This window comes from Lepisosteus platostomus, chromosome 9, assembly GCF_059453375.1.
Source record: "Lepisosteus platostomus isolate fLepPlt1 chromosome 9, fLepPlt1.hap1, whole genome shotgun sequence".
NCBI classification, from domain to species: Eukaryota; Metazoa; Chordata; class Actinopteri; order Semionotiformes; family Lepisosteidae; genus Lepisosteus; species Lepisosteus platostomus.
Genome location: NC_142619.1, coordinates 5638004 through 5661686, shown reverse-complemented (window position 1 = coordinate 5661686; position 23683 = coordinate 5638004). Strand labels below are relative to the sequence as shown.

General features: G+C 42.2%; 1 protein-coding gene across 2 annotated transcripts in view; it reads left to right on the top strand.

Moving 5' to 3' along the window:
* fbln1 (fibulin 1) overlaps positions 1-23683 on the top strand; it is a 65196-nt gene that overhangs the window by 5769 nt on the left and 35744 nt on the right. For both annotated transcript variants that reach the window (XM_088646652.1, XM_088646653.1), the window contains exons 2-14: positions 3125-3233; positions 6062-6197; positions 7773-7923; positions 9728-9787; positions 10142-10234; positions 11636-11773; positions 12265-12402; positions 13549-13692; positions 14207-14332; positions 14648-14773; positions 15537-15656; positions 16062-16193; positions 18404-18527. In XM_088646652.1, coding sequence (XP_088502778.1) covers positions 3125-3233; positions 6062-6197; positions 7773-7923; positions 9728-9787; positions 10142-10234; positions 11636-11773; positions 12265-12402; positions 13549-13692; positions 14207-14332; positions 14648-14773; positions 15537-15656; positions 16062-16193; positions 18404-18527 — 1597 coding nt within the window. The remainder of the gene's footprint in view (positions 1-3124; positions 3234-6061; positions 6198-7772; positions 7924-9727; positions 9788-10141; positions 10235-11635; positions 11774-12264; positions 12403-13548; positions 13693-14206; positions 14333-14647; positions 14774-15536; positions 15657-16061; positions 16194-18403; positions 18528-23683) is intronic.

Below are 23683 nucleotides of genomic sequence, written 5' to 3'. Positions count from 1 at the left end.
TGTGAACCATAGAGGCTTTCTCTGATAAACCAATGCTCCACTCTTCTTTTAAAAAAAGAGAATTGCAACTGAAAATCATCCAAGAAAATGTGTTGGTTTTTGAGAATGTACTGACCTCTTAAACAGGGCTCCACCGTTTAAGCAATAGTGATTTAAATAATAGTGTTTTTTACAATTAGGGCAGGTAGTAGCCAAAACACATTAATTAAATCAGAATTAAAGTTAATGGCCAGCTAGGATGACCTTAAGTTAATAAACAGTCATCTGCTTGGATGTAACTGCTGTTGAATAATTGCATGTGGTGCAGAGTAGACCTACTGTGTAATTGGATGAGCATATATTACAAGAAGAAAAAATACTCTTGCCACTGGCAAGTAGTTTTTAGGTGTTATTACTTAATTTCAGTGCATGTGTTAGCGTGGAATTACATGTTTTCATCCAGTGTATGGAATGCTGCATGATGCTACATGTGTAGGGATAATGTCCATATGCATATATGCATGTGCTCAAAATCAAGTTTTGAAGACTGAGACACAGGGATGTAGAGATGAGGGTAAATCATTGCATTAAGTAGACAGACACAAGCAGTAAAAGCTGTCATTGTAGCTATGCAAACTGAAAATAGCGGTGAAGCATCCACAGACTAGGGTAGACCCTGGGTCCCCAGCATCTCTGAATTGGACAAAGCAGTTAAGAAGATGGATCTTCAGAAAAGAGCTCCAGTATAGGGTTCATGAAGCCCAATGCTCTTTGCCTAGGATCTATCCACTGGTTAGATCCCAGGCAAAGATCAAAGAGATCCCAGGATCTCTGGATTTACATCCAGTGCTGTGGGGATGACAGATGTATGCACGTCAAGCCTTTGGGGAAAGTAGAGTGCTTGTGAAGATGTGCATGTTGACAGTCCTCATTACCCCTACTGATGGACATGGGCCAGAGGAGGTATTTTAAACTTGATAATAATGGTAATGTTGCTTTATTAGCCCTATACAATTTCTTGCATTAGGAATTCGTCTTTTCGCATACCCCAGCTTGCTCTCCGTGAGACACAGGCACACAGACAGGGAGAGAAGCTTGGGGTCAGAGCGCAGGGTCAGCCATTTATACAGCGCCCCTGGAGCAGTTGGGGTTAAGGGCCTTGCTCAGGTGCCCAACAGAGTAGGATTCCTCTGCCAGCTGTGGGATTTGAACCAGCAACCTTCCAGCCACAGGCGCAGATCCTTAGCCACAGAGCCACTTCTCCTGACCACCTGTTGATTTTATCTGTAAAACCCACGTCATCTGTTAAGGGTTTTGTCCTAAAAATGACTATTCCTGCATTAGCACGAAATATTAGTCAAATTTATTTTTAATTTGGTCATTTAAAACCTTGACCACCGCACCTTGTGGGCGGTCACACACCCTGTTGTTTGAGTGTGCAGGCGTTTAGAATGTAAGTTTTTATTTCTTAATTCAGGACCCCTCACCTTTTGCAATGAATGTGTTAGTAACCATACAAATGGTCACCTCTATAATTACACTAAACATTTTTAATGGGTATCTTTTCATTCAGTGGTTGTTCTGCAGTTTCATTTTGTTCTGTACTTGGCTGGGATTATTCCTGAGATGTTGGCTCATCTCATGTTGGTCTCTGTTAGAGGCCCCTGGGCTGGTCATTTAAAGAATATCACAATTTAGAATAGTTTACCATTAGATTTGAGCTTCTGGTGTTTTGTATTCAACACCATAGAGATTTATAAAGTTCTTTTGGTTGAGACCTTCCCTTGGACCTGTATAATGTCTTAATAAAAGCATCAGAAACAAAACAACAATGAACATGTTTGAAAAAACTGAAGGACATGCACTTCTAAGGTACCAAGGTAGCAAAATCCAATCCAGATCTCTGTGTCAATAAAACCACCAATGTCTTTAGTGATATTGAGTAAATCAGACTCATTATCCACACAAGCCAAGCAGTGATGAATACACACATCTCACTTACCTTTATATCTTTTAAAAATAATTGTATAATTGCACTATAATTGAAGTTACACAAAGCAATGCTTCAAGGAAAGAACTCCTTTATATCCTACAGTGTTGAGTTGTGACCCCTTTGGAATTGGCTATATTCCTGCAGTAATTGCTTCTAAAAATCTGGTCTTATCTTCATCTCTGTTATAATAATAGATAAGTAGATAGAGTCTTGACCTTCACTTAATCTGTGCACTGTGGCCTGACCTGAAGCAGGCTGTTCACGTAAGACAGCCCACAAATATCAATTGAAACCGTTACGTAAAGAGGAACTGGCCAGAATAGACCCGAATCCATGTGCAGGACTCCTCAGCAGCTACAGGAAACATTTGGTTGAGGACATTGTTGCGAAAGAAGATTCCACCAGTTAAATTAATTTCAAAAGTTCACATTCTTTTTTTCCAGTGTAGACAGTGAATTTTTAAACTGTGTCTTCAATATAGACAAGAAGAAGTACCATTGTTTTGTTCTATCTTGTTTGATCAAATTGTGTTTATCTATTACTATGATGTGTTGAAGATCAGATCACATTCTGGGGGCCATTGATGTAGGAGTACAGATTATTCCAAAAAGTTCCCGAACTTTTTCTCGTGACCATAGCTAACGTACAGTCACCTGTTCTTTCTTGATGACAGAAAACTCAAATCTAATGACAGCTGCAAAAAATAACCTTGGTTCTAATCCAATGGTTGATCAATAATGCCACTCTAGTAGCAGCAAGAAAAGGGTATTTGAGGTTATTCCTAATGATCAGGCTTGCAGTGTGATTGAATCTTTCACAGCCCTCGTCTGTTTCCTTGAATGTGCCCAATGTGAGTATAGAGTAAAAGTCTGGTCCCTTGCCCAGAGTTTGCCAGTGGTGCAATTACAGCAGGGTTCTCCAAAGGGTGGAGTCACAGGAATACTCCTGGCTGGTGAAAAAAAAAATGATTCACCATCTAAAACAACTTCTGTGCATGGTATTTCTGTTTGCTTGTGTGAATACATGGATCTTGCAGGCATTCCCAGGGAAAAACAGAATTTCTGACCGTTTACAGAAGAGAAACTCCAATGATGATGATGCCGTATGATTTATTCTCAGTCCTGACGCATGGCTTCATATTTTTACACGCAGTGAACGCGCAGACGTCCTTCGACGACTGCTGTAGAAATGGACGAGATTGGGCCACCCAGAAACAGGATTGCTCGACCCTGCCATTGATGTCAGAACTCCCCACTTGCAGGTAAGTGGAAGAGACCGGTTGTGTTACAGCCTGCGCAGCACCACACAGAACACGAATGGGTGGCTGGGAGATGTGGGTGCTCAAGGACCACCTTAAAGAGAAAAGCAGACTAAAAATCTTGTTCTAAGAGTTCAGAGGTTTTCCAAAGCAATGGGTCGAACCTGTAACTAGAGAAAAGAGTCATTTTCATGTTGGTCTGAGGGTTAGGAGACTAGGAATAGGAAAGGCTAGGGGTAGCATTTAAAAAGTAGGTGAGTCGGAAAACCACACAGACATATCAGAGATTCTCTTGAAACAAAGGAGGAAATTTAGGGAAAAAAAGGCAAGAATTCTGCACCTCTTTCATAGAACGCAGTATCCAAGAGTAGAAAAATCACTACGTTTTGCAAAGGAGTGGTCTATTTGATGAGGGTGCCGTGCCATGAGTTTAGTTGCGTAGGAAGTGTGGGAATTGTTTCAGCCCTTTTCTTGGATGTGCGATATCTGCTGGAGGCCTAGTTTACGTTCTCTTGACCTAGTACAGTGTGAATTGAACGTTGTGTTTTGCTCTTACTCAATTGTTTTCACTCAAATGAAAAACAGCAGCAGTCAAACGTCCACAGACAAGCCAAAAAAAGATGATTTTTGTTACACAATCTGCCGTTCTGAGGTAAAATTATTTTTATTGGCAACGCAAATGATCCAGAATTTGTACAAATCAGAGAAAAGGGGTGGTGGGCCTTGGTTGTCAGTCCAGGAAATACCTTGGAGGTGAAGCTATACAGAGAGAAAGGACTGAAACTTGGAATAACAGGAAGCCCAAAGGATTATTTCAGGCAGAAAAAAGAAAGAAAAGAAAAACACTTCTAAAATTTTTCCCATAAAAGGCGTAGTGGTTATGCGCAGTTGTCTCATGGAAATACCCAGTTAAAAAAAAAATCCTGGTGAGACGAAAAGATGCTTTTTTATGAGCCCAACTGTTGTTTAGAGGACTCGTGGAGACCTGATGCTATAAAATTCGAAGAAGCTTCATGAACAGACTTCTGTTGGGCCTGGTTTCAATTTGTCACCAGAGGCCTTGCGGTCACATTGTAAATCAACCTGTCAAGACAATGACGTCCATGTGGGCAAGGGAAGGTGGGAGCTGTCAGGATGTGCCTCTCTAGTTTAAATTCTCCAGTAACGTGCTTCTTTCTTCATCACATGTGTGATGTGTCTGACGCACTAGCTGTCCTATTGGGTTCCAGGAATAAGGAAATAATTTATCTGTTTCATTCAAAAAGATACATTTTAACTCCAGTGAGGTTTGCTGCCCTGTCAATAGGGACCCAGAAAAGGACCCATAATGCACTTTACCACAACCAAGACTGTCCTGAATGACATATGTTATGTTAAATAGACACATATAGGACCCACAGGGTGAGCACCCCCTGCTGGCCCCACTAACACCTCTTTCAGCAGCAACCATTTTTCCCAGGAGGTCTCCCATCCAGGTACTGACCAGGCTCACACCTGCTGAGCTTCAGTGGGGCTGCCAGTTGTGAGTTGCAGAGTGATATGGCTGCTGGCTAAGTACACTATAAATGTACTGTGAAAAGCCGAATGCATTTCAGGACAATGAAATGAAATTTGTAATTTGAGATCAAAACATGTGAGGCAGAAGTATAGAATTTCAGCTTTTGTTTCTGGTTATTTTGCATACTGTACATGTTGAGCCATGTTGGAACAATGTCATTTGTTGTGTTCAATTTCCCCATTTCAGATGAGCATAGTTATTGGGACAATTGCCTGAGAAATGCCTGAGAATTTACAACAGGTGTTCGTGTTGCATAAATCTGAAAACTAGTTGCAAATGTTGAGCCTTTGGTTTCAGCCTTTGGAGTTGACCTTTTGGGTCTGCCTCTTCAGTTAGGAGGAACAGACCAAGAGGAAGACGACAGAGCTGTTTATGGTGGAAAAAGCAAGCATTTGTGAAGATGAGAGCAAACATAAATTCAAACCAGGACCACTGTAGAGAGATTGGACATGGCAAAATCAAGAATATGAAATTTCTTCAAAAAAGAACAACTCTGCTTGAGGAGTTAGGAATGGACGAAGACCTGGTCGTCCAAAAAAAGACCATAGCTGTTGATGACAGAAAAATCATTAGAGCTGTGAAAATATCTAAAAAAGAAGAATGCAGGAGAGAAAGTTACTTAATCACTATGTGCAGAAGACTTCGACCAGAATTTCAAGGGATACAGTTCAAGATGCAAAGCTCTCATCAGCACTAAAAACAGAAAGATCAGACTAGAGTTACAAAGTGCAAAGATGAACCTCAACAGTTTTGGAAGTTTTATGGTCTACCCAGACAAAGCCTTGATCAAAGTGACAGAAATGTGTGAAGTGTGAAAAATGGTGGGGATGGGGGTAGTGTCACATTAACTGCTCACATTATGTATCATGATTGAGGTGTGTTGCACTGGCTCTGTGGCTAAGTATCTGCGCCTGTGGCTGGCAGAGGAATCCTACTCCGTTGGGCCCCTGAGCAAGGCCCTTAACCCCAACTGCTCCATGGGTGCCATATAAATGGGTGACCCTGCGCTCTGACCCCAAGTGTCTCTCTCCCTGTCTGTGTGTATCATGGAGAGCAAGCTGGGGTCTGCGAAAAGACAAATTCCTGGTGCAAGAAATTGCATATGGCTGATAAAGTGTTCTTATCTTGTTACACTTTTAGATATGACCTGACAAAATGATGAAAAAAACATTTCTGTACAACATGACCACAGCAAATTAGATCTAATACTGTACCCCCTTCTGCTCCGATGACCCTAAGCTGCTGATGATGTCTTTTTCTTTTTTTTTTCCAGAATAGCACAGGAGCAATGCTGCATGGCTTTCCTAGAAGATAATCATTGCACAACTGGCATCAACATGGCGAAAGAGCAGGGGGTCTGTGATTTAGTCTTAGCAAGTGGATCCAGCTGTGAAAGAAGACTTTCCAAGGTCTGTGAAACAGGGACCCAAAGAGCCAGTCATTTCCCAAAGATAAACACAAGCCTTTTGTTCAATGTAAACTAGGTCTTATTTCTCCCAAGTAATGCTTGACGTCACACTTAACAGGGAACATCAGCTTTGAGAAACAGACAAAATGCTGTGCGTATGCTTTTATTTTAGTGGCTTTGCGTGAGCTGTCATCTCAGTTTGCAGTATCTCTTGACGGGAAGGATATATTTTCTGTAGCTTGGAATTGCCCAACTGTGCTCATGTGCTACATTGCATTCTGCCCTGCTGTTGAATGGTAGATGGAAAGCACTAAAAGATCAAATGTATAGATGTGCAGGCTGTCAGACATTAATATATAAATGAAAAAGCTGGATTTGTGATAAATTGTTTTCAGAAAGTCAGCAACTCCAATGACTATTTTACTTTATATCTTTTATCTTCACATTTGCCATACTCCTAAAAGAGCAACAAAGGGCAGATTAAACTGTTAGGAAGACTGTCTTGTGACTATATATAGGCCTGAGCACATCTGAGAAGGTTGGCACTGCTGTTCAGCGATGCTTATGTACTCAGTCTATAAGCTAAGAAATGAAGAACCTTGACAAATTCAGCTCCTGTGACTACAGCACTTTCACATTCGATTTTGTTGCCCCCAGGACTCTTTGGTGATCCCTATAGTGCTCATCAGGCTTTGCGGTTGAGTGATCCTACAATATCTATGCTTCTAAAAGCTCTGTGTGCATCTTCCAAGCCCAGGTTTCAGATATGCAAACGGAAACAGCACAGGGTTTGACTGTTCATTCCAGTACTTTTGGTGAATGCTGGCGGAAGGCTTTGTTTCGGAAATCAGTATGTTAGCATAGATGGAATGTTAAATATTAAATATATAAAACATGCTTGGCTATGGTGTTTTACACTTTGGATTATGCTTCACTATCCTTCTGTATACTTTGCCAAGGCTTATTTCACCCTGAAGACTCTCTTCCACCACCACCAGTGTGCAGCCCCACCTGGATGATACAACAGTAGCTATAGTGGGCCAGAACACTCCCCACACACCATTGGTGGGGAGAAAAACAGAATGATGAAGCCAGTTCAGAGATGGGGATTATAAGGAGTCCATTATTTGTTAAGGGCCAATGGGAAATTTGGCCAGGACACCAGGGTTACACCCCTACTCTTTCTTTCGTCCTGGGATTATTAATGACCACAGAGAGTTTTATGCCTCATCTAAAGGACAGCGCCATTTTACAGTATAGTGTCCCCTTCGCTACTTCGATACTGAGGCATTAGGACCCACACAGACCACAGGGTGAGCACCCCCTGCTGGTCCCACTAACTCTTCCAGCAGCAACCTTAGCTTTCCCAGGAGGTCTCCCATCCAGGTACTGACCAGGTTCACACCTGCTGTGCTTCAGTGGGGCTGCCAGTTGTGAGTTGCAGGGTGATATGGCTGCTGGCAAAATGTAGCTGACTGTTGTAAAGGACATCAGCAGTTAGCGTTAGGAGATCAAAGTCAATTAAGGTGATAAAAACAGTAAAAAGGTGGTAACAGGTTGTGGTTTTGTCTTATAGATGTGCTGTGACTGCTGCCTGTTGGGCCGAGCTTTGCATAAACAGGGCCTGAGCTGTGAGCAGAACCTGTCTTTGGGATACCACTGCGGTCTCGTGTCACGAGCCTGTTGCGATCATAGCAATTCAGAGGCCGACGCAAAGCCAAGTCAAGGTAATGCAGCCTCCAGCGTTGCTTGAGTGGTTTAAATCAAAGGCAGTCAAACACAGGGAGACACAAGAGCATGATGGCTCTAATGCTGTTGTCTCACAGCTCTTGGGTCCTGGGTTTGATTCCAGACCGGGATCACACAGTCACACAGACGGGGAGAGAAGCTGGGGGTCAGAGCGCAGGGTCAGCCATTGTACAGCGCCCCTGGAGCAGTTGGGGTTAAAGGCCTTGCTCAGGGGCCAAACGGGATTTCTCTGCCGGCCACAGGTTTGAACCGGCAACCTTCCAGCCACAGGGGCAGATCCTTAGCCACAGAGCCACTGCTCCTCTCCGCACCCTGGACGAATGGAAGAAATCTTAAACTAAAGAAATTGAAACTAGAAATAGCAATCTTAGGTAGCATAGTCACTCTCATTCTCTGTTATGGATGCACAAAATCATGGTATAAGATCTGGTGTGACTGTCTCAACTGTCTTGTCAATGACATCTCCCACAGCTTAAGAATCAGTGAACGGTCTCAATGGTGGGCTCCACAGTGGCAGAAACTCTGTGTGGAGTGTATATGTTCTCCCTGTGTTAGTATGGGTTTCCTCTAGGTGCTCTGGTTTCCTTCCATAGTCCAAAGACATGCTGGTAGGTTAATTAGTGTCTGGGGAAACTGGCCCTGGTGTGAGTGTGTGGGTGTTTGTGTGTTCTTTTGCAATGGACTAGCGTCCTGACACAAGTGTAGCCCGCCTTGTGCCCGTTGTTTTCCGGGATGGGCTCCGGCTCCCAGAATTGAAAAAAGCAGTTAGAAAGTGGATGGCTGGAAATGTCCAGGGCATGTTTTGGCACTTGCCATAGTACTACTTACTGGGGCGTTGGTTTGTATATTTTGGAAAGGAGATTGGAAGGTCTTCACATATCGGTCCACCAAAGGGAGAAGTACCGACCAGGTACTGATGAGATCTGAAAAGATCAGCCATCAAGGTGCTGATGCTGAAAGAACTTCACTGGTTACCTGTATTATCTAGGATAGATTTTAAAGTTCTTTTACTTTTTTTTAAAGCTATAAGTGGTCTAGCACCTATGTACCTTACTGAATGTCTGTCTTTCTATGTTCCTGAACATAACCCGAGATCTGCAAATACTGGCCTTCTGCAAATAGCACATGTGAAATATAGTAAGAGTGGAGAGGTTGCTTTTTGTTTTTATGTTTCTAAATAATGGAACTCGCTGCCACTTTTTATTAAGCAGTCAAGCTCGGTACATTGTTTTAAAAAACGTTTGAAAATACTTCTTTGTTCTTTCTATTTATCTTTCTTTTTTATTTATCTTTTATTGTTCTTATTTTATTACGACTTTCCAAATTTTTATTTACAAGCATAAATTGACATTTATGTTGCTTTACTGTATGGCTGTGTTTTCCATTACAACTGAAAGTATATCTCTTCATTTTAAGATTTTATTTTTACGCTTGGTTTGTAAAGCACTTTGAGCTGCTATTTGTATGAAAGGTGCTCTATAAATAAAGTTTAATATTATTAAAATATTATTATACTCCTGCCCTTTAACTTTATCTACCACTTCTGTCAAAATAGTAAAATTCCTGCTTCTCGACACAAAACTCCCATCTCTAATGAATCCAAACTATGGCCAATATCCAAACTACAACCAAATTAAAGTTTCTGTAGTTAATTATGTACAAAAAAATGAAAACAAAATCTGATGCTGAAGGGGACTTCTTTTGAAAATATATTTAAATGAATGAAGAAATTATTCAGTGCTGGAAATATTAATACAGGAAGTGATATTGTTTTTGTGACAGAAGACAAAGCCCTGCCTGCATCCGAAGTGGAAGATCCTTATCTGGATGACCAGTGTAGAGGTACAGTGAGAGTTTATTTTACGCTAAAACCATTCGTTTCTCGCAAGACAAAACATGGAACTGGGAACTAAAATGTCCTTATGAAGATCCAAAAGAAGGAAAATGGCTTTTCATGTTTTTCCAGCTAAGCAGAGATTCTGAACGTTTAAACATTTAGAGAAACCTTTAACATTAAAGTCCTGATAGTTGAATTCTTAAAAGCTGCGCAAGCCTTCCCACAGTTATTCATTTGACTTCATTGACAATACATCTCGCCTCCATCTGTAGCATGTCACTGTATTTTTGCTCTGTTTTTGGGAGAAACGAAGTGAGACGATTTAATAGCGGTCTTGAATGTCTCACTCTGACTTGCAGGAGCAGGCCAGTGTTCCCAGCGTTGCCACGGCAATGGAACTTGTTCCTGTTTCGAAGGCTATAAGTTAAAATCAGATGGCCAGACTTGCGAAGGTGGGTGTATATCGGGCTTTTCCGAGTGGTTCTCGGCTTCGTTTCGTCGTGGAATGAATTTAAATATGTGTGCTATTAGGTTTTAATAACATTTGAACTCTATAGATGGAATCACTGAAAGATAGAGTTACAAAGGCATGGTGCAGTGGTGAGTATTGCTGCTTGAAGCACTGGGGCCCTGTTTTCAATTCCAGATTTGGGGTGCTGTCTGTGTGGAGTTTGCATGTTCTCCCCTTGTTGGCGTGGGTTTCCTCCCACAGTCCAAAGACATGCTGGTGGTTAATTGGATACTGGGAAAATTGGCCCTGATGAGACTGTGTGTCTGTAAAGGCTCCAGCTCTCCTGTGACCCTCTATTGGATAAAGATAAGATCAGATCACTTTATTAGCTATATACAATTTCTTGCATTAGGAATTTGTCTTTTCACATACCCCATCTTTGCTCTCCATGAGACACAGACAAGGAGAGAAGCTTGGGGTCAGAGCATAGGGTCAGCCATTTATACGGCACCCCTGGGACAGTGAGGGGTTAAGGGCCTTGCTCAGGGACCCAACAGAGTAGGATTCCTCTGCCAGCCGCAGGATTTGAACTGGCAACCTTCCAGCCACAGGTGCAGATCCTTAGCCACAGAGCCACCGCACCAGCAGCAGTTATAAATAAAATTGAAAGATGGATGAATGAATAGAGCTACAAGCTACATAAATCTGTATAAAATTTAAGTTTTTAAAATAACATTTTTTGTTTCTTTGGATATGTAGCTATATGTATTTAAATGTGTAGCTCATGAATACAAAAGACATTCTTGATATTAGTGTAAATAGGATGATTATTCTTTCTTTTGAAAATCTTTGGATTTTTTAGTGTTCATCAGAAATATTATTTCTGATGTAGATATTCTTTCATGCTTTGGGCTGATGTGAGAGACAGAAAATAACAATTAAAAAGTAAACGTGAATCTGTTCTTTCTGGAGACGTTTACAGCTGTAGCCTTTTCCTTTCAGCCATTTTCAGTCAAGTCTGGTTGTCCTGCTTGTTATCCTAGACGAAAATACGGTATTGTATCCATCTAACCTAAATCTAAAGGTCCTTTCTCGTTACACATTTCAAAGTACACAGCAAGATCACACATGCTCTTTGATGGCGTGCCACTGAATTAGAATTTCAAGTGGGTAGCTGTGTCAGCATGCGTAAGCTGCAAAGGAACAGGTAAAGGGTTATTCCATGTCGAAAAGAGACCCAACATTTCGGCTGTGGGGCCTTCTTCAGGTGTCAGGAAAATTAGAATTTGCCTTTGGGTGGGGGACTGGGATTTTCATCTTTCAAGCTTGCCTCCTTAGCCTGTTTCTGCTCATTGCGAGTGCTTGAGCCAGACGTGAGCCAGAGTTCTCCTTTCCCATGCAGATATAAACGAGTGTATCCTGGGGTCCCATTCCTGTCGGGCTGGAGAGCGGTGTATCAACACTCAGGGATCCTACAGGTGTCAAAGAGAGATCAGCTGTGGAACTGGCTATGAACTGACTGATAGCAACCTGTGCAAAGGTCAGCTCCAGACTCCTCCGTGAACAGCAAATACTTTCTACGATATGTTATACTCTTGGTGCTTTCTTTAGTTCAGAAGTTCCACTTAAATACATCAGAAATGGGGGTCCTTTTTCACGTATTAAAAAGTGTGTGTTTCTGAAAATTCTTTGAATATCACATGTATTGTGTCTTACAGATTCCTAGGATAAGAAGGTCTAGCAATAAATTCAATGTATTTTAATTCAGCACTTCAGAATGTGGGTTTATTTTAAAACACCTAAAGAAGTTGTTCTTGAGGACCAATTTTTTTGTGTCAGTCCTACGGTGAAGTGGCATTAAGCCCCTCCCTGGAAAGTAAGGACTCATTTAATCATTTTAGTGTTGATAAAGGAAAATGGTCTCTTTTTTGAACAACGTCGGGTTTTGAAGAATCTGAGACAAGGGCCAAGGAGAGATGGTTTTCTCCCTGACTCTTCCTCGTTTGTTTTTTATTTATTTTTTTCCCCCAGACATTGACGAGTGCGAGCTCGGGACTCACAATTGTCCCGCGGAGTTCCAGTGCCAAAACACAAATGGGTCATTCCGCTGTCTGCCGCGAGAGCAGTGCAGAGTGGGCTTCATCCAGGATGCTCTGGGGAACTGCATCGGTAACATTTCAGCCTCACGTTCTCAAAAAGGAGTGAAATTCCGCTGGCCCCTGGGCTTTCAAAGGGAGCCCATTCCAATTTCCACTATTCTTCACGAAGCTGAACGGCGATTTCTAAACTCGTCCAGGGCTCATCCGGAACTTTATTCACACTGCTTTTTTCTTGAGGAAACAGCGAAGCAAAAGCCATTTAATCGGTTTACCTTTCTATTAGAGGAAACCCCTTTTAAGGTTAGGGTATGTGTTAAGAGTGCACAGTCCTAGTTGGCAACCTTGGATAGCTGGTACAGCTTGAATACATTTGTGTTACCAGTTTTGAGTTACAGGACTGTAAAGTGTTAGCTAGCTAGTAAAGCATGTTTAGCTTTACTGCCTCACAGGGCTGGGGCCCTGGGTTCAATTCCTAGGGTACCATGTGTGTGGAGTTTGAATTTTCTCCCTGTGTTCTTACGGGTGCTTTGGTTTCTTCCCACAGTCCAAAGACATATTGGTAGGTTAATTGGCTTCTGGAAAAAAATGGCCCCGATGTGAGTTTGTGTGTGTTTGTCCTGCTATGGACTTGCATTCTGTCTAAGGTACAGTATATGCCTAGATAGAAAATGAATGGATATAAAGTAGTAGCAGCAAGCCTTTTCTTGGTGCGGCTGTTCTATGGGGAAGGTTCACTGCAGGTATGGTTTGTTTGTATTAAGGTTTCTGGTGTAACATGAAGGCAGCTGAGAGTCTTGCCAAGACCGTTCTAAGAAGAATTTAAACACAGAAAAAAAATCCAGTACAATCCAATAGGAAGAGTACTTTAATCCTCAAGAAGCAAAATAAAAGGATGACAGACTTGTTTAGTTTCCCATTGGACAGCAGTGAACCTCATGCATTTTGTGCTATAAGGGAAATCTAGTCACTGTTAGGGATATTTGCCAAGATTTTAGCAGGGTAGTACAAATTTAGATTTACGTTAACAGGGCGACTTAAATTAATATTGTAAGAAGGTGTCAAATTCTGACTGACCGAAAGGGCTCCTCTCTTCTCTAAGATAACAGTGTTAAGAACTTCACGTTCAGTCCCGTCGGAGAGCACGGCGATCACATTTCCAACACGGCAGTCTATTCCGGGCAATTGGCATGTGCTCTCTCTCGCCTATTCCTTCTAGATATCAACGAGTGCTTGAGTCACAACGGACCCTGCCTCCCAGGTCAGACCTGTATCAACAATGTGGGCTCGTACACCTGCCAGAGGAATTTCATCAGCTGTGGCAGAGGGTATCATCTGAACGAAGAGGGAACGCGTTGTGTGGGTACGGTTCTTCTGTTGTACACTATGCAATTAAAGCTAATACCGCCTGCAAAGAAATTATAGACGGTATATGATGCCCTCCTGATTTATGAATATCTCTGGGGAACAAAATAACAGCATATAACAGGAAGATTTTGGATAATCTGGATAATGTGAGGGAGGCACAGTGACGCAGTGGTTAGCGCTGCTGCCTCGCAGAACTGGGCCTCAATTCTGGACCTTGGTGTTATCTGTGTGGAGTTTGCATGTTCTCCCCCATTCACGTCTGGGGAAAATTGTGTCTCTGTGTGCCCAGTGATGAACTGGCATCCCGTTCAGGATGTATCCGGCTTTGTGCGCATTGCTTGCAAGGATAGGCTCCAGCTCCTTCCCGCAACCCTGAAATAAGTGAAGGTGTTAGAAACTGGATTGATAATCTACCGCATCTTGCTGAAAAAAATCCCCAAATCCTGGGAGCAAGGCGACTAGCATCACAGACGGTGCTCACTGTGCCATCTGCCTGCTCTTTGCTCCAGATGTGGATGAATGCAGAGGCCCAGAGTCTGCCTGTGAAGGCCACATCTGCATCAACCTGATGGGCTCATTCCGCTGTGAGTGCAGGATGGGATACTACTTCAACAGCATCAGCAAGACCTGTGAAGGTGAGGCCTGCCTGTGGTTCGGAGACAGATAAGTGGTACAGCACACCTGCCGAAAATGGTAATGGGGCTTATAAATCACAAAGCAAATGCTATCCCTTCGGGGACAAAGTAAAAAAGAGGTTTTATGACCTAAGTATTTCATTTTATATTTCTTAAACAAAAATGATGTTTTGAGAAAAATTCCTTCAATCAGTGTATTTGTAAAGTGGCGCCGGCGCTTAAACAAAAGCCTGAAAGCATTGCGATTTCAGTTGCCTTCGGTGTTAACTGAATGCAGTTTTTCTTTGTGTTTCTCTTTCCTTCCCTGTGCTCTAGATGTTAATGAGTGCAGACACTACCCAGGGCGTCTCTGTGCTCACAAGTGTGAGAACACTCCTGGTTCCTATAAGTGCAGCTGTACCAGTGGCTTCAGACTTGGCAGCGATGGTAGAAACTGTGAAGGTCCTGCCTCGTTTTCTCAATAGCACTTCAATCCTGTGCCCATAGAAGCCTGTTTTCTAGCTCCCACGCTTAGCCACATTTTTATGATGTATTTACTTTTTGATTTTCATTTGATGTGTATTTTGGGGAGGGTGGTGTCATAGGGGTCAGCATTGCTGGCTTCCCAGCGCTGGGGCCCTGAGTTCAGTTCCTGGGGTGCTGTTTGTGTGGAGTTTGTATGTTCTCCCTGCGTTTTTGCATGGGTTTCCTCCGGGTGCTCCGGTCTCCTCCCACAGTCCAAAGGCGTGCTGGGAGTTTAATTGGCTTCTGGGAAAACTGGCCCTTATGTGAATGTGTGTGTCTGTCTGCCCTGTGATGGACTGGCGTCCCATCCAGAGCGTGTCCCGCCTTGTGCCCGTTGCTTGCTGGGATAGGCTCCAACTCCCTAGCGACCCTGAATTGGATAAAGAAAAATGGACAGGTGTATAGTGTGTATCTAGAACTAATGTCTGTGTAACACTCCAAAAAACATCACCAAAATCAGTCATCATCTCTTTAAAGGTGGTATTTAAAATAATGTTTCATAGTGTGCTCTTTCAGAATACTTTATGAATTTGCATATTTTGGACCGTAAGTTGTGAACGAAAGGGTTAGTTTGCTTCTGTGTTTCAGCAGTTTAATTAGTGAAAAGTCCAGCACTATTTAGTTACTACTGTATATAATTAGCAGTATGTCTGTTTTTGGATGCATATATCATTAAATAACATTCAGTATATATTTGCAGATGTAAACGAGTGTGAGAGCAACCCCTGTAGCCAGGAATGTGCTAATGTGTATGGATCGTACCAGTGCTACTGCCGCCGTGGTTACCAGCTGAGCGACGTGGATGGAATAACTTGTGAAGGTAAGAATTTGGACAGCAAACTGTCTTCATACCTGCACTGTGTTTCTGTAACCTATGCAGGTTGGCCTAGTGAAAGGTCTGCTGCGTCTTTAAGAAAAAAAAAGCATTTGCCAGAAAAAGTCCTAAAAATGTTTGTTTGAATTACTCTGAATTGTTTTCAGCTTGCTTCTGATGCTGGTTCCATTTCGCTATATATCAGCACGTCAACGTGAGGTCAGAGCGCGTTTGAAATACAGTATTTGTACCATTGCCTTTCGAAAATGTATATTCAGATCTATACTGAAAAATCCCTCATTGTGGTTCCAGTCCCGTCCCCCCCCCCATCCGTTTTTCTTCAGATGTCGTGTTAATGGCTCTGCAGGCAGAGCAGATGTTTTTTTATAAATATTGCCTTTTCTTGGCTAGATATTGACGAGTGCGCTCTGCCTACCGGTGGTCACATCTGCTCCTATCGCTGCCACAACGTCCCTGGCAGTTTCCAGTGCACCTGCCCCACCCACGGATACACGCTGTCTCCTAATGGCCGCACTTGTCAAGGTGAGGAGCTCCCAGTCTCAGGGGGTTTTGCATCTCAGGTGGAAGGTTATACTTCGCTGGCTCAAAATATACATGGCTGTATGGCAAAAAAGGCGGAGGGAATAAAGGCAACAACACTATCCTTTGTGTGTTTCTTATACTGTGTTTTTTTTTACTGAAACACTGCTGTTACAGGCCAGGCAATGAAAGGCATGAAGTGGCAGCGGTTGGCATAGTAACTGCACTGTGGGGCCTTTCATTTTCCAGAAATGTACTCGGGTTCTTAGTTTCCAGTGATTAAAAGGCAGTGTTGGGGATGTTGGCGATACCAAAAAAGGTGGGAACTCGGAATTGAAAAAAGAAAGAAAAGAACTCTTCAGCTGCTCAGCAGCTTCCCTGGCCTGTCTCGTAATGGGCCTTTAGTTTCGTTTTCTGGTCATTCTTAAATCCGGGCCTCCCCTCTTAGCCACCCCTTGGCTCTCTGGCTCAGCGGCTTAGACCTTCAGCACGTTTGGCTACTCTTTCTAGGTCTTTCTCGCAGAGCTCCCTGCCGCGTTGTACACAACCTCTCACCGGCTACATCGCACACCACCTAAGAGTGGAAGAATAAATCGGGAGGAACCCAGCTGTTGGCTGTCCTGACTGTACGGACAGCTGACACCTCTCAGGAAGGGATTAGAGCTGACTGCCTGTCACAGGCCTGAACTCTAGGTTGCAGTTTTGAAAGATGTCTAAACCCCTCAGGGCACTTCCAGCTGGCTCATTAGCTCAAGTGCTTGCTCAGAGTTCAGGTTGAGCCATATCACCAGGCATTGCCGGTTCAAGACTGGGCTCTGTCACTAGCTGACTGTGACTGGAGTACTCCTATGCAGAGGCGTAGAGTAGGGAAGAGAGTGATTCACATCGGTCGACCTTGAACGTCTCCCCGTTCAGAGCTGCCGGGTGCTTCCAGAATAGCGGTGACATCGGCGAGGGATGTACTGCCCCTCCAGTTTGTGATAAACCTCCTGTAGAGGCACTGGCGGAGCTCACAGCGAGATGAAAGGTGAAAGTCCCCTGACAGATGAAGAGTGGCTTGTGTCCTCATTCCGGTCAGGAGTGGTGGCTTTGAGGCCATAAACTCTTAAACAAGTGGCAATTCCACATCGGCTGGGAATATATATATATATAAAAAATGGAGATTCTAAATATTGAAAAGGGAGAATGCACATATCCTTTTAACAACTGTTGCTGCTAAGAAGTATCAGGCGAGAGGCTGGCATTGCTTCTGGTCTCATTTGTGTTTAAGAACTCAGTGCAGGACAGTGTGGAAGTGATGTTGTGCATTCTAGGGCCATCTTTTAGCAGTGTCTGATTGTAATTCTCAGTAGTGTTTGGGATATTTTCTTGGTGAGGTGTGGTGGTGCAGTGATTAACATTGCTGCTTCACAGCTCTGAGGCTCTGGGTTCAATCCCCGAGGTGCTGTCTGTATGAAGTTTGTATGTTCTCCCTGTGTTCATATGGGTTTTCTCCGGGCGCTCTGGTTTCCTCCCACAGTCCAAAGACATGCTGGTAGGGTAACCAGCTTGTTGCTTGCTGGGATGGGCTCTGGCATCCCCACAACCCAGTACGGGATGAAGCAGTTAGAAAATGGAATGATGGATTTTTGCTGGTGACTTTAGTTGGGAGGCAACTAGAGTAACACATAGGTTCTGCTGACTTTACAGCTGTGTAGGATATGAGTAGTGGAAAACAAAAACACCTTAAACTTTGTGAGTGTTGGAGAAAAAACAGCAGTAAGCCGGGGCAAAAAAAGAAAAAATCTCACCCATGTTCTCTGCCCAGACGTCCCATCAAAACAATGAGAAAGCCACCAGAAAGGATTAGCTTTTCCTTTTGTTGTTTATACGTCTGAATATTTTACACATTTGTTGCCTCTGAATGTGTGCAACTTTTTTGGAGCATCTCAATCCTCAGCCCATTCTTTAGGATACATATGTGGAAGGTGGGTCTGTTGCATTGTGCTGAGACTTAGTATCTATAATGTGGTTCTGTGCTCTATGGTGGAATTACCATTTGAATTGTCACATAAACTGATTCATCACCGTGATTGCTTGTGCTACAATTGATCTATAATTGATTCACCACCTGCTGATTATTTTTTTTAATTTGCATTTCGATACTGCTAATTTATTTTTTAGGTTCTACCACTGTCTTTTTTTTTTAAATGCACCTTTTGTGTTTTTTATAGATGTCGATGAGTGTGTAACGGGCATGCACAATTGCTCTGGCTCGGAGATCTGTTTCAACATCCAGGGGGACTACCGATGTCTGGCATTTGACTGTCCAAAAAACTATCACAGATCTGGGGAATCGTGAGTTTTTTTTTGTCCTTTTCCTTGTAGTACTGTAGCTGTTTTGAGGAGAAACAAAGCTTGTTCTGACTTTTAATCAAAATGGTTTTCCATCAGTACAAAGAACACAAGTTCCTGTTTTTGCTCTGCACGCTATTTCAGCTTTAATGACTGAAATGCATCTTTCGGAAAATGGAAGTTCTCAATCATAAAATTTTATTTCCATGTCTTTCTTGTGGGTGCATACCACTGGTTCGTAAAAGCATAGGCATATGTTTTTCTAACTCTTTGGGTTTTTGAAGTTGGTGAACTTGTGCTTGCATGTACAGTACTAAGTCGAACGAGCTGTAACAATGTCAGGTTGGCAGACCTTAAAAATGTCAGAGTGGGGGAGGTGGAGTCGAATAGGTAATTTTGGTTAATACATTTTCTGATATTTTCCACAAGGTCACTGGAAGGTTGACCTGCTTTTTGATATCTTTCTTTCCTATAATTCTCTGTGCAGACTGACTGACCTTTAAAGGCACATTTAGGAGGTTTCTGAACATCCAGCTATAGTTCATCCCATTACTGAGTTTGCGTGGTGTTCACTTTCACAGCCGAAATACTTATATGTTAAGGATATATATATATATTCTGTAGGTAATTTTCATATCCAAGCCACATTGTCCCATTAGTCCAGAGCTAATAGATAGATAGATAAGACTTTATTAATCCCGTAGGGAAATTGATGTGTTACAGCAGTCCAGCCCAAGACAAACAAAAACAAACCTCAAAATAGTTACAGTGCCTTGCGAAAGTATTCGGCCCCCTTGAACTTTTCAACCTTTTGCCACATTTCAGGCTTCAAACATAAAGATATAAATTTTTTATTTTATGTGAAGAATCACCAACAAGTGGGACACAATTGTGAAGTGGAACGAAATCTATTGGATTTTTGAAACTTTTTTAACTAATAAAAAAATGAAAAGTGGGGCGTGCAAAATTATTCGGCCCCCTTGCGTTAATACTTTGTAGAGCCACCTTTTGCTGCGATTACAGCTGCAAGTCGCTTGGGGTATGTCTCTATCAGTTTTGCACATCGAGAGACTGAAATTCTTGCCCATTCTTCCTTGCAAAACAGCTCGAGCTCAGTGAGGTTGGATGGAGAGCGTTTGTGAACAGCAGTTTTCAGCTCTTTCCACAGATTCTCGATTGGATTCAGGTCTGGACTTTGACTTGGCCATTCAAACACCTGGATACGTTTATTTGTGAACCATTCCTTTGTAGATTTTGCTGTATGTTTGGGATCATTGTCTTGTTGGAAGATAAATCTCCGTCCCAGTTTCAGGTCTTTTGCAGACTCCAACAGGTTTTCATCCAGAATGGTCCTGTATTTGGCTGCATCCATCTTCCCCTCAATTTTAACCATCTTCCCTGTCCCTGCTGAAGAAAAGCAGGCCCAAACCATGATGCTGCCACCACCATGTTTGACAGTGGGGATGGTGTGTTGAGGGTGATGAGCTGTGTTGCTTTTACGCCAAACATATCGTTTTGCATTGTGGCCAAAAAGTTCGATTTTGGTTTCATCTGACCAGAGCACCTTCTTCCACGTTTGGGGTGTCTCCCAGGTGGCTTGTGGCAAACTTTAGACGAGACTTTTTATGGATATCTTTGAGAAATGGCTTTCTTCTTGCCACTCTTCCATAAAGGCCAGATTTGTGCAGTGTAAGACTGATTGTTGTCCTATGGACAGACTCTCCCACCTCAGCTGTAGTTCTCTGCAGTTCATCCAGAGTGATCATGGGCCTCTTGGCTGCATCTTTGATCAGTCTTCTCCTTGTCTGAGCTGAAAGTTTAGAGGGACGGCCAGGTCTTGGTAGATTTGCAGTGGTCTGATACTCCTTCCATTTCAAGATGATCGCTTGCACAGTGCTCCTTGGGATGTTTGAAGCTCGGGAAATCTTTTTGTATCCAAATCCGGCTTTAAACTTCTCCACAACAGTATTACGGACCTGCCTGGTGTGTTCCTTGGTCTTCATGATGCTCTCTGCGCTTTCAACAGAACCTTGAGACTATCACAGAGCAGGTGCATTTATACAGAGACTTGATTACACACAGGTGGATTCTATTTATCACCATCAGTCATTTAGGACAACATTGGATCATTCAGAGATCCTCGCTGAACTTCTGGAGTGAGTTTGCTGCACTGAAAGTAAAGGGGCCGAATAATTTTGCACGCCCCACTTTTCATTTTTTTATTAGTTAAAAAAGTTTCAAAAATCCAATAGATTTCGTTCCACTTCACAATTGTGTCCCACTTGTTGGTGATTCTTCACATAAAATAAAAAATTTATATCTTTATGTTTGAAGCCTGAAATGTGGCAAAAGGTTGAAAAGTTCAAGGGGGCCGAATACTTTCGCAAGGCACTGTATAAAACAAAAGACAACAAAATAAATATAAAAATAAATAAATTTAAAAAAAGACATAGGTGTGTGGAAAATGTGATTATCATAGTCACTGTAAAAAAAAAATGTCCAAAATGTGCATAGGTTTATACAGACTGTCCAAAAAGTAGAATGGAGCAAACATGCTGTCCATAGACAAGCAAATGAAGGGCTAACAGTCCAAGCCTAGGGCAGCGTTATACTGTACATCCCGACAGCCACCGGGAAGAAAGACCTACGGAAGTAACAGTCCCATGAAGCGGATGAGAGGCGTTGTTCATGATGGCTGTGAGCTTGGTCAGCATTCTCCTATCCTAATGGATAGGGTGTCGGTCCATTGCTTGGTTTAACCCCCAGCAATGCTCATCCCCATTTATAATAATAATTCCTTACACTTATATAGCGGTTTTCTGGACACTACCTGTAAACTCTTTGAGTGGAATGGGGACTCCCCTCCACCACCACCAATGTGCAGCCCCACCTGGATGATACGACGGCAGCCGTAGTGCACCAGTACTCTCATTGTTAAAAATAATTCAGTAGTTAAATTCTAATGATTAGATTTGTTGATTTAACTATAAGCAAAAAAAATGCAAAACAAACTTTAGTTACAGTTAATTAAGATGCAAATGTGATAATCAGTTCTTGTATGAATGTTGTAAGTGAATTACAAAATTAATGATAATCATTTAAACAAAATGCAGTAGTACTAATGGCTTAATCACACATTTACTATTCATTATTTCCTTAGATTAAGTAATGAGAATGAGCAAAATCTACATCATCTGGATGAATCTATTTTAATTGTTTGTTTTAAGGAAAAAAGAGATAATCAAGGTTTCAGTGCTGGTGAACCTTCAATGGGATATATAAGTATATCTGAAATAGTTCATTTTCATGAAACAGTTTAATTATTCCTACCATTTTATGGCAGTCTCAAACATTCAAATCTAGATCAGTTAATGATCTGATGGTTAAGAAGCAAAGATTTAAGATGTCCTGCTTTGGTTTATCATTTGAAAAAGAAAGGCAATGACTGTTTAATGTTTGTTTATTCAGAGTAATCTACGTGTATAATGATCTTGTGTCATTTCGAACCTTGGTCAATGCATATATTATAAGCAGTTTCATTTTTCTTAAAACTGAATTCAAAGGTTAGATCTCAAGTATATCAATACAATTGAGGTTGGTAAATACTGCCTTAATGCATCAATGTATTTTATAGTGCACTGTGATCTCGAAACAGTTACTGCATCTCAATGGTTAGAATTCTGAATTGCCTATTGTATTAGGATGCATTTGAAGTTAAAGTAATGATGATCATAACTGTGTGCTATGTGACAAACCCATGGGCGTGTCATCAAAAGATGTTTAAAATATTCTGGTCCAGGTCAACAAACAAACACAGCTGTGAGGTTAAGCTCCTTATTGCAATTTATTGTGTGGGAAAAACAAAATAGCACAACCCAAAAATACAACAACATTTTCTCCTCTTTGAGCTACTAACTAAACCTGTTCTGGAAGTAAGTAACATGGCCGAGCAGCAAAAGTGTATATTGGCCTCGATGAAGAGTAGTACAACTTTCAGTTGTTCAATACTCCAAGTTCTATTCCTAAAAACTCAAAGATTCCTTTAGTCCTTGTGCCTCTGGTGAGTCATGTACTGTACACAGGTGTACTGCCCACTGCCTACTCTATACAATAAACATGGACTCTCACTGACTGACACTGGAAGCTTCTGCTTCACTTGACCAATTGGAATCCTGCAACTGTCAGGTGACAGAACAGCAGCTCATTCCCCCAGAGCTGTCTGGGAAATGTGGTCCCTACAGGGTTGTGATCTGACAACAAGTACTGGTAATAATAATAATTGCTTACACTTATATAGCCCTTTTCTGGACACTCCACTCAAAGCGCTTTACAGGTAATGGGGACTCCCCTCCACCACCACCAATGTGCAGCATCCACCTGGATGATGTGACGGCAGCCATAGTGCGCCAGAACTATCAGTGGGGAGGAGAGCAAAGTGATGAAGCCAGTTCAGAGAGGGGGGTTATTAGGAGGCCATGATTGGTTAGGGCCAATGGGAAATTTGGCCAGGACACCGGGTTACACCACTACTTTTTTCGAGAAACACCCTGGGTGAGCGCCCCCTGCTGGCCCCACTAACACCTCTTCCAGCAGCAACCTTCGTTTTTCCCAGGAGGTCTCCCATCCGGGTACTGACCAGGCTCACGCCTGCTGAGCTTCAGTGGGGCTGCCAGTTGTGAGTTGCGGGGTGATATGGCTGCTGGTAGATCTGTTATTATTTGGTAGGTCATTTGGTAACTATCTTTGTCAAAACATCATAAATATTATAAGGTGAATTACAAAGTTAAAAGGAGGCGCTTACTTAGTTAATCAATAATTCATTATGGGATCAAAGATCAAGTAATGCACCATTAAGAGACATCTTAATTTAATAAGCAAAATAATAATAGATATCAAATGTGTGTGCAAAACTATGAATACAAAATTGTCCTCAGGAGAACAGTATTTTACTGAACTGGGGTTTTTTTCTGATTATTTTATTTTCTTGGGAATCTATGCTTACTTGTCCAGTAAGCCCTATTGTCCTGTGTGTCTGATAATCTCATTAGCAAGTGGCCGTGTGGGTGCAATGTACGAGTAGTGGCACTGTTGTTCTTTGGCAAATACATAAACTAAAGGAAGACATTGCTTCTTTTCTGTCCAATCACCTTCTTCTGTTC